Here is an 11,828-nt window from a genome sequence, read left to right as displayed (position 1 = left end):
CTCCCACTGGAGGCTCAGTTTCCAAGTCCTAGTGTTTAGTATTGCACAAGAAACTCAGATTGAATTCTGTAAGTCAAAAAAAAAAAAAAAAGCACTGAAAACACTGTTAAATTACACTGTCCTTTTTTTTTTCAGTAAACCAGCTGCAGCAGAGAAGAATCAAAAGAAGAAACAATATGTCTCCTTTTTTTTTTTAAAGTCAGGAATGAAGGGTTATTGGAAAGCTTACTAGATAGGCAAGAGAAAACTGTTTAACTATCACTGCCTTTCATTATGGGAAGCAGAAGACAAAAATGCTTGAGAAATCAATAGTAAGGCAAGAGGAACTGCAGACCAATGTGGGACAGATATAGACAGTGGGCTGTGCCCATCTTTACTGCATTTTCACTGATTTATTAGTAAAAGGAGAAATTTCAAGACCATGAAAAAGGCCAGAGGGCCACGACACCTCTCCTGTGAAGAAAGGCTGAGAGAGTTGGGGTTGTTCAGCTTGGAGAAGGCTCCAGAGAGACCTTCTTGCATCCTTTCAATACTTGTAAGAAAGATGGAGAGAGGCTTTTAACAAGGTGTATATTGCCAGGACAAAGGGCAATGACTTTAAACTGAAAGCAGATTCATACTGGATATAAAAAAGAAATTTTGTACTGTAAGGGTGGTGAGGCACTGGAACAGGCTGCCCAGAGAAGCTGTGGATGCCCCATCACTGGAAATGTTCCAGGCCAGGCTGGATGGGGCTTTGAGCAACCTGGTCTAGTGGAAGGTGTCCCTGCCCATGGTGGGGGGGTGGAGCTAGATGATCCTTAGAGGTTCGTTCTGACCCAAACTGTTGTATGGTTCAATGAAATACTATTCCAGTATGATTTTCCATCTTTTTGAAGGATAAAAGTACTCATTGTCTTCAGGACGAAACTGAAGGGCCAGTTGCCAGGATGGCCTGTGCTGTATTCTTCAGGAGCAAAGGCTAACTAGGACAAGCATTTAGGATAGTTTCTAGCTATCATACACTTCTCCCACTTGCAGAGCTGCCATTAAATAAACAAGATTAGCCAAAATATATGCAGTTCTTCAGGGCTCTGCCAGACCTTCTGCCAATTCTTACAGTGTCAACCCATTAGAGTTTCCTCTTGCTTTCTGTTTGCACTAATCCACTGGAAACCCAGCCCTGGAGACCTGCCTCACTGACCCCCATATTCATTAAGAATAATTGTCGATACTGTATAATGGAATAGTGACAGCACAATTAAAACAGCTCCTCTCATGGCAGAGCTTTTATGGGATTGGCAGAAGGTCCTAATGAGATCCCCGAGCCCATCTATCACCCTCTGCAACCCCTACAGCAGTTTTGTCTCCTGCGGCTGTATGCCAGTCTGACACTGTGTGGCACGTACAAGCACTACACCAGCCACCACCACACAAAGCAAGAGGACATGTCCCCCTGCTTCACTGCCAGCTCCTTAGACTTGGCACCTTAAATATGTTTTCTCCTTCCTCCCTATTTCGTTTCCTTTCATTCTTCTTCCTCCTACCCCAGACTCCCTGTGAGGAATAGTTTTCATTTAATCCAAGTGTGTTTGGCACCAGATTCCTGTTGTCCCACCCAGGAGTCAAGGGCATTTTGAGGTCTTGTTGAGCAATAAATGAAGATTTGGGTTGTATTTCTATGCTGACATTGTGGTGGCTTGGTTACCCATCTTGAGCTTTCCACTTTTGGAACCTGATGGTGAGAACAGGGAGAAGACGCCTCCGTATCAAAGCCGCTCTCAATGTCAGCTCTTCATTGTGCTGAGTGAAAATGAATAGCTATGCTTTATCCTGGGAGAGCTGCTGGATCCGGGCAACTGAATAAAAATATAAACACTGTCACCTTTCAACAAAAAATGATCTTCACTAAGCGTGACAACCATGGGCAAGAGAAGAAAAAAAAAATCTATGTACAGAATACAATTAATCTTGAGGTTTTGTGCAACCATCAGAGCTGCCATTCCAACAGCCACCCATAGAAGCAGAGCCAGCAGTTAGTAAGGTGTACTAAGGGAACCACCAAAAATCATGCTGCCATGGGAGCAAGGCTGCTAGGGAGGTGGTCCAGCAGCACCAACGGCCTGGGCAAAACAACCCAGAGCAACTGCCTGAGCAGCCCAGATTTTCTGTTCATTCTGCAATGGCAAATCCCATCATCTGCCTACAGCATGGAACACAGGGAGACCAGGAGAACTTTGCCCGGGTTTGCAGCTTTTGATCACCCTGTGCATGGGAGAAAGTGGTTGCAGATGATTTGTGCATCTGGTGACATAAAGCATGTTTATACCTGGGCAACAGAGCGTGGTGTAGAGTGCCCCAAGCTAGTGCCGACCTGAGCACAGTCTACGGCAACTAAGGACTTCAGCAGTGATTAGTCACCGGTGTCACGAGACACAACGTCAGGTGCTCTCAGTGTCCTGAATCCCATAGCAACTCAAGGACAGGAGCCCCAGTGGAGGGAGAACAGAGTAAATACCCACCTAACAGATCTAGTGGAGCTCCAATTGGTGTACGTATCACACCAAGAGGAACAGCACATCCATAAAGGTTAAGCTTGCACTTCCCAAAGAGATGAGAGCTGCATTTTCAGGTACCTCTCCTGCCTGTATTCCTTATTCATATTTATAGGTAGCCACAGTGACTAGAGTTAGACAGGAGATTTGTGTCAGGCTTGATGACTGCTGTAACACACATGAACAACAAACATCTGCCTTAGAACACCGCTTTCCTGACAGGGAGATGGCCACATTTTGAGTTGTGCTATAGCACAACTTCCCTTCACTTCTCTTTCACGCATCGAATACTTTCCTGCAGACCCTTTCACCCAGCCTGGATCCAGCTGATGGGAGCATTCAGAAAATTAAATATTTTCCTTTCCCCTCTTTGGAGAGGGGAGCAGAGATGTGGCCTGGACAGCCCTGCTCATGGTAAATGAGATTTTTCTTAACTTGGGAAAGCAATTCTGCTTCTCTCTGTTCCCCCTTCCCACATGATGCACATCCTGCCTCCAGACACACTCCTCCCCTCTCCCATCTGAGGTTTGGAGGAAAGTAAACCCCCGCTGCCTCAAATCCAATAGCAATCCCTGTGGCAGATTCTGCCCTGCTTTATTTCTTATAAACATATATTAACGAGTCTCTCCATAAAACCCTCCACAACTACTGTTGTGCTGGAGTACACTATCTTTTGGCCCAGTATCAGCAAACGATGCATCAGCCCAAGAAGAATTTGGCACAACAGCAACTTATCTGCATGACATTTGGGTGGTTGTAGAGCTGACATTTCTCCCTATTGCCAATATCGGAGGAAACGTGAAGGGGCAACCTAGAGCACAACGTTGTTTTATCTCTAATTTTCTCCTCACCCAATAAATGCTTCAGAGACTTTTTGCAAATCAGAAATACCTGCGCATGGCCTTGTGCTTGAAAGCATATCCAAATTATAATTGAACACATTTCACTAAAACAAAGATAATAAGCTGAGGGCTTGGGAAAATAATGTTTTAGGCAAATGTCTGCTAGAGACAGGAAAGCTGTCTGGTAACAAATTCTTTGGGGAACACACCGCTCGATACTCTTGCTGAAGGGGATCAAGTGAAATTGCAAGACAGAGAAAAGTAATGTGTCTTGAGAGGTTAAATGCAAAAGCCTGATTGCTCCTCTCAATTATCCCAATCTTACTTTGTGAATTCACTATTTGAGAGGCGCTTATTTCTGAATTATACTGAGATAAGCAAGAGGATAAGTCATTGAAATTACTAAATGAAAATCAACCATCTTAAACAATACGTGCAACCCAACCAATTTAGTACAACAAATTCTGTACACATTTGAAATATCATGAAAATAGTGTCTTTAATATACAGTTTATACACTTACAATACGTGGTTTAAATTTGTTCATATACATTACAGGGATATTTATTTGCACCTGGTTTAAATAATAAACTGCCTTCAGCCTTTTACACAAAAGCCCAAAACAGCACAGAATTCCACAAAAACCATGCTTCGTTTTATAACGGAAATGCACTAAGCCAAAGATTTGGGGCTTTCTCTTTTTATCCCAAGTGTTACTTTTTTGACCTACCCAAAGTGAATCTAAAGAGCTAAGAACTAACAAATATTTTTAATATAATCCAGAAGATTGTCCAAGTCAAGAGAATCACTCTGCAGATTTTCACGCTGAAAATTTTGGTTATTACACACAGAAACAGTAATGTCTGATCAACTCCCGGACTATTAGGAGTTCAAGACACAACAAATGAAGAGTCATTTATTGCTAGGTCTCAACAAGGGGCCTGCATTTCCCTACTGCCCTGCCGTCCCTAATGCCACGAATAAAATGGACGAACCCTCATTTTGATTATGATTTCATTTGTACCTTCTAGCTTGTGCACTGGAATGCCGCATCAAAAAGGGGAGCCAGGAGAGCTTAGCTAAGCCGTGGTCCTTTTACATATGGCTGGTGTTCGGCTTTTAAGTGGCGCGACGTACCCCCTGCCCGGCCCGCGGGCAGGACTTTGCTGACCGAGTAACTGGTGCCAGGATGCTTTATTTAGCCGGGAGATAACGCAGTTGACTCGAGAAGAAAACATAGGAGAAAACAGTTCAAATATTTATAGACAGATTTGAAACATAGTGGGTTTTTTTGAGACAGCGTTGCTATTTATGCTGTTTCTCTTGAAGCTGCTGTTGTGGAATAAAGTCAATTAAAGTGGCAAACAGAACTGTTGCATTGGAAAATACCCTGTGTAATATCCAGTTATTTCAAACCCTTGTTTCTAGCTGAAAAGAATGCTTCGAAATGCATTTTCCTTCTAATTTTGGATGGACCAAATGTTTTCTGTCTCCAGGTTTCTGGCCATAGGCAATTTTTACAATACTGCAAGAACAAGAATGCAAATATGCACTTTGAGTTGATTTCAATAAAGCTTTGGTTAGACAGCCAGGCAGCAATACAAAGAATCTTAATCCTAGGCACAATGAGAGTTTAAAGGAAACCAGCATTTCCCTCTCAAGCTTCCTCCCCATTCATCCCTTGGCCAGTTCTGTGTCCACCTCCAGAAAAGCCCCCAGGCCAGAATTCAGCTTTCGCCACTGAAGGCCGCATCAGTCCTTGCGCTGCCACGTGACTGTTGCATAGAAATAACATGTTTCCCAGTGCAGGACAAAGAGACAGCTCCATACAGAATGACATGCCAGAGGTTTTGCTAACAAAACCCCCAGTCAAACAAAAACTACGAGGATAACGCATGACTTCAGACACTGATATCTAAATAAGCACCAGAGACTTTGCTTTTACTTAATCTGAGGAAAGAAGTCTGAGGTTAGGGTTGGCCTATTTTAGCAGGCAGCCTCCAAAAAGTAATAAAGATTTTAGGTCCGCTGTGGCATGACACGTGTTGCCTGAACTCTATGGCTACACCTCTGCTAGGGTCAAAAACGGGCCAGAGCCTGCTCTCAGACCCCAAGGACAACCAACACGGCTCATATCAACATGGCTGAACTCCATTGCCCTCCACACCCAGGCTGGTTTCCCACATCCGAGCAGTGCCTGGGAGCATCTGGGATCTCTCACAGCACAGGCTGGTTGGGTTGCACCAAACCATGCTTGAAGCCACCCCAAGAGTTCAGCAGAACTGACTCCCTTGAGACACTGCCCGTCCCCTGGTGCTGCTCAGCGTGCCAGGACAGTTTGCAAGTCCTATTGAAGGCTGAGTGCTGTCTCCTCCTATTCACATCAGCTCGTAAAGAGCTCATATCACAGGGATATTCCCCAGAGCTTTCAGATACTTCCAAACCACAGCGGGAACACTGAAGTAACCCTCCATCTCGAAGTACAATAAGCAGTGCAGCATTTTGTAACTTTTTACAGATTTAAGTCTCCAGGTTTTACATCCCATCCTTCTCAAGAGACTGTGTGCTTCCTCTGCTAAGGCCCCAAGGACTCCTCCTGCCTCATTTCAAAGGTGCTACCATCCCTTTACTGCCAGAGTCTTCCCATGAGATCAATGTGAGCGTGTCTGCCCTGTTCACACTGCCTTCTGCTGTGCCAAAGATGGTCCTGACCCCCTAACACCATGGCAACGAAGCTCAAGAGGAAAGCAAATAAATTAGATCCCATGGCATCAATGCTGCCACAGCCTGGCTACCTAGGCAGAGGTGGAGACAACGAACCACTGTGCTCCAGCTGGCCCGTTTGCTCATCCCTCTCCCAATTTCAACAGAGCAGACACTTCAGTCCAGCTTGGGCATCGCAGCAGGTGGCTCACCACCACAGTCATATAAGTCACACAACATAAGGGTTAGAACACCTAAATCACTAAAAAAGGCTTGGAAAACTAAGGTGATGAGCTGCTAAGGGCAAAAGAAAAGGCCAAATGCTAACATACACATGAAAATAAGTAAGCAGTACCAAGCCAGAACAAGACAAGTGAAAGGACATGAATAGCAAATTTGCAATTAGAGGTTTTAGTTGGTACTTTTGCACACAGGATTTGCTTCTGAAATCATCGCACATCTCTGGGCCTTTCAACAGACCAGTTGTATTTCAGCATATGCATATGTGATGTCAACGCAGCACACTCCTGAATGCAAATACCACCAGGCTGCCTGTAAGAAAAAAACATTCCAAGCAGGTAAGCAGAGATAATCTGTATAGGTGTCCATCCGTACTCAAAGACCACTATTTGCTCAGCAATGTTAACATCCTAGGGGCATTACAAATATTTAGTATTAATATTACCAAGAATACATTTTTATTTTTAACCTGGAATTAACAAGCCAAATAAAACAAAGTGAAGTACCTGACATTTCAAATTTGGCCCTTTCAAATTTGAATGCTACTTTGACATAGTGAGAGTTAAAATTCAGTTGACTTCAACTTGCACGTGCCTACCCACAAGCATACACTGCTCATTTAGTCCTACTTGCAGCTAAAATATTTTAGGATGTTAATTAAAAAGCATTCAGAGAAAGCTATTGATTTGTTGCTAAAAGTCAATACATTAAGAAAAGGAGGACAACTATGAACTCTCAGGGTTTTTCTACTGGGATATTTTTTGGCTCACTGCTTTCTAGTACCCACATCAAGTGGGCTTTGCTGTTTGGGAACTGGTGGTTTGTATTATTGCAAGACAAATGATGCATCTTGGCTTCAACATGAAATTTGCCTGGGCAACGGGCCCTCTAGAACTGCCTGAAAGGAGGTTGTAGCACCGAGGGCTTTGGTCTCATCTCCCAAGTAACAAGCGATAGGACGAGAGGAAATGGCCTCAAGTTGCACCAGGGAAGGTTCAGATTGGATATTAGAAAAACCTTCACAGAAAGGGTTTTCAGGCATTGGAACAGGGTGCCCAGGGAAGTGGTCGAGTCACCATCCCTGGAGGTGTTTAAAAGATGTGTAGATGAGGTTCTTAGGGACATGGTTTAGTGCCAGAGTTAGGTTAATGGTTGGACTCAACGATCTTGCGAGTATCTTCCAACCAAAATGATTCTATGATTCCATCCCATTTGCAAAAAAAATCCTTTAAATGAGTCAGTTATATTGAGGAAAAAAGGCAAAATCAGCTTCTCATTTTTGTCCCTCTTCTGTATTTCCTCTTGGTGCTCCCACTATGTGCTCTACAATGAAGAGAGATTTTTTTGAACTTCAAAAAGGTAAAAAGGCAGGTGATGGTGTCACCTGGACCAGGGCTCTGCTCAGCAGAAGGTGCAGCTGAACCTGCTCCAGCGTTCCTGTCTCTGACCACCTGAAGATCCTGGGCACACACAGCTGCCGAGGATGGACACCACAGTGTTTTCTGAGGATCTCCACAAATCCTGCATTCAGTACTACAAAGGGAGGGGATGCTGGGGTTATTTAAACATATTTCGGAGTGGTCTGCCAAGCACAGGAAATCTGTAATGGACTATCAAAAACTAATCCTACTTCTAGCCTTCTGTGCAGTTACGTTTGAAAGGTCTCCAGGGGCAGCCTAATGCCCCCTTCCCATCTCTGTGCTCCCTTTTGATGGCTACTCCTGCATGACATCTCTAGCAGTGAGCTTTTGCAGCTGGGCAAGTGAAAGAGCACATCTTATGACACTACACTCTCTCCCACTTTGACACCCACATCCCCCCAGCCCACTGCAAACAGCACCAGTGAACTTAAATATCACAAGGCCCAAACCCCACTTGGCCCCTTCTCACCAGCATGCCATGTGCTGTTCCTGTTCCGTCCCACCTCACTAACGCTTTATTTCAAAGGCATCCTAGAGGGGTACTATCACCTTCCCACACAGATCCGACCAAAGAATTAAGGCAGCCCGTCGAGCGCAGTTTCAGATGATCGTAACAGCAGCAGAGGAAACATTGGGAGTTGCCTTTCACCAGAGCAAAGCTACTGCAAGGAGCAGGATCTGCCGAGGGAAGAGTCTGGGCACGGAACTGTCTTTCCCATGAGAAAGCTGCACGGCCAGAAGTCGTGCTCCTTACTCCAGCCATCCAACTACAAAAGCAACTTTTGAAATCTACAGGTCATAAACTTTTAATTGGCCAGGGCAGAGTGGCTCAGTAGGAAAATCCCCCTTCTCCCTCCCCTCTGGGCAATGAGCTAAGCAAGACTCTTGGTTTACATTTAACTCTTTTTGCTCAAAGTAACATGGAAAATGCACCCACATTACAGGTAGTCAGGAAGATATTGTTAATAAAAATACGCTGCAAGAATAGTGTATTAGTGGCACTTCACAGCAAATCTTAACATTTTCAGATGTAGTGTCAAAACCGCGTTTTCATATATCTGAACATGCTTTTTGTTAAAAGAAACGGAAGAAAGTCACAGCATGTTACCAAATATTATTTGAACAGAAATAATCCCGTAAGAAATACACTTTTTTTACAGTTAACACAAAACTGTAAACTGGATTGGTGTGTGTCTTTCAGCATCAAATTGTTCAGTAATAAATACGACTAAGCCTTAACAGACTATGGAGTAAAAGTTCCCTTAGTGTCCAGTTTTTAGCAGCTGTTGAATGTTCAGGGATGCACAAGGCACACCTCTGCAGATTCTCTACCTTTATTATTGACATTAAAAAAAAATATCCACTCACCACCCAAAAACGTTTATCTGCATAGTAAGAATTTTTCTACTACTATTTACAGGAAGGACTTTTAGTGCAAAAAACAGGAAGTGATGTATTAGCTGAAGTGTATCAAGCACATCTCGTATAGTTTCACTAATAACTAGCTGGCATCACATCTTGGGCCGCCAGCCATTAATGAACTGTAGTATTTTCTTAACCTGCAATTTGCTTAGCTTAAAGTCTTCTGACAGGATTTCTTCTGTAAGCTGAACCAGTAAATTGCCATCAATCTTCTCTGTAACAAAAAACGATATGACATCTTCTGACAGACCAATAAACCTCAGCGATTTAGACACTTCCTCTATCGAGAGTCCAGAAAGGTCTGTGGGTGGCTGCCAAGGAGATCCGTCCCCACAAGACCTTGGTGCTAACTGGAGGTGGAGGGGAGACGAGAAGGGATAAGACATAGAGAATGTATCTTGCATGCCCTTTTTAATGAGATACTGATCTTCCGAAAGGTCTGGAGAACCAGTTTTTGACTCCTCCTCAGCACCATCTATTTTCAGCGGCAAGGGACACATGTCTGTAACTGGTTTATCTTCGCTTGACTTTGGTGCCCGAGGAGGTAAGGCAGGACACGAATGGCTCTGCTTTGCATCGCTGTCTCCCAGAGTTTTCTCGTCAGTGCAGTCTAGAGAGTAACTTGCCGACTTTGGACAGCTAGAGATGGTGCTGGTGAACTCTGCTGGGGTCAGCGGGGAGTATCCCGCCGGGAGCTCACACCCATCAAAGTCAAAAGTCAAAGGTGCTGGACAGTTTCTCTTTGGCGTGCCTGGAGTCTTCTGTCTGGGGTAACTGTAGCTCCTGCTTGGATCAAGCAGGAAATCACTCCTGTTCAGGCCATCCGCTGTTCCTGAAAAATGGTTTGGCCAAGATAACCTGGAAGGCAGAGCTTCAGGTGAGGGGCTTCCCAAAGGTATCGCGCTCTCAGGCTCTTTGGATTCGGTTTTCACTGCATTACAAGGGTAGCAGGAGACAGGTGTGCTCTCAGTTGGGTTGGTGTTGTCACTCTCTGTGACATTGCTTAAGGAACAAAACAGAAAGGATGTAGTTAGCACAAAAAATGTGGCTTGTGAATAAAATCATAAACCAGAGTCAGAGGGTGGCTGTCACAAGGAAAGAATCTTCTTTCCTGTGGTAGGACTCTTCAGATTTGAATTAACAATACATTTGAATAATGCACTGACAGCTCTTTCACTTTTTTTACAAGCCAAACAAGATGCTGATACACCCAAAAACCTCAGGAGGAAGACTTACGTCTTGGTTTTTCAAGCTCGTAAAAAAATAGATGTCCCAATTCAGTTCTGTGTCATCTCCCAAACACTCATTTTTTCCACTGTCGAATTCCTGAGGGACATCACCATGGAAAAGGAACAGCCTTACATATACTGAAGATGTTCTAATCCTGTATTTTTTATTGACACACCACAGATGTGTCATGATATGCACACGCTCGTAACAGAGGCAGGTCATCACTGCACTAGATCCAAGCTTGACTGACGTAAGAGATGACTAAAAGCCCTTTTGGAGCCAACATTTTCATTTCTTATGGCACTTGCGTGTGCACCGGGCACAGGATCCTTCCACACTGGTCAACAGTGCAAAACCACAAAATAAGTTAATGCTTACAGCCAAAGGAAGAGTTTTAACTAGAAGGGTAAGCAGACCCAGCTGTATATGTTGAAGTGTCAGGCTTTAAGCTTACCCCACAGTAACTTGTTTATGCACCCATATCCTTAAAATCTATGACAAGAAACACTTGCTTTCCAAAGGCACCTTAAGAAAGTAAACCCTGACCTACTTTCAGGTGGTAAACTAAGCTTAGCCTGTCAGAGAGAACTTACGGTTTTATATTGAGGTGCTTCCGAAAGACATGGATACCAACAAAAGCATGCAACCTGTTATCAAAAGCAAATGTTTGCTGCTTTTATGCCACTTTCTAAAAGAAAGTCTGAAGGATTGAGTTTATCTCTGGAATTCTGGCCAATTAAGCCAGAACACTGAAAAAACAATTAGGAGATGTATAAAATCCTAACTTAACACAACAGAGGGAAACTAACAGTTGACATAATGGTTTTAATTACTCAGCTCTCTCTCCTGCAAACTAACTACTCAAGATAGAAACTCTATAGTAATTTTGTGACAGCTCAGTGAAAACTGCTTGAGGAGGACACAGCAGTTTTCAAAAAACCAGCACAGCTTTGAATGGATTGACATAAAAAATAGCCCTCCATGAACTTAGAGTGAGTCAGAGAGGAAGTCAACCTGGACACAAAGTACAAATGCGTAAAAGCAGCTCTAATCTGTATCACTGGAAAATTAGTTGGTAAACTCAGCTCCAACAGACGCAGTTTCCACCTAACTACCCATCCCTTGCTCTCCACTCCATGCCCTCCAAATGCTTTTCCTGTTTATGTCATGAATACAAGTCTGCAAGTTAAAGCAGTTGGATGTTTACGATAGCAGAGATGTTTTTTTTTTTTACCTCAACAAGGATACACTGCCAACTGCTCATTTCTGTCTGCTTAAAGGCCAACTGCTTTAATGTACTCAGCACAAGGCATTTTTCACAAATCTAGCCATCGGGCTGTTCAATTCACAGAAGACAGTCAGTGAGGTGTCGTAAACAACTGACAATACACAGAAATTAAATTGATAGATACTGTTTCTGTTCTTTGATACAACAT

The 11,828-nt window shown here is 43.6% G+C and overlaps 1 protein-coding gene across 2 annotated transcripts in view; it reads right to left on the bottom strand.

Annotated features, from left to right (window-relative positions):
* Positions 1-3,856: 3,856 nt before the first annotated feature.
* Positions 3,857-11,828, bottom strand: part of GAREM1 (GRB2 associated regulator of MAPK1 subtype 1) — a 103,338-nt gene continuing 95,366 nt past the window's right edge. For both annotated transcript variants that reach the window (XM_082044826.1, XM_082044827.1), the window contains one exon: positions 3,857-10,164. In XM_082044826.1, coding sequence (XP_081900952.1) covers positions 9,252-10,164 — 913 coding nt within the window. In that variant the 3' untranslated portion in view covers positions 3,857-9,251. The remainder of the gene's footprint in view (positions 10,165-11,828) is intronic.

Source organism: Streptopelia decaocto (genome assembly GCF_964273445.1).
Source record: "Streptopelia decaocto genome assembly, chromosome: 2".
Classification (NCBI taxonomy): Eukaryota; Metazoa; Chordata; class Aves; order Columbiformes; family Columbidae; genus Streptopelia; species Streptopelia decaocto.
This window is presented reverse-complemented; position numbering and strand designations above follow the sequence as displayed.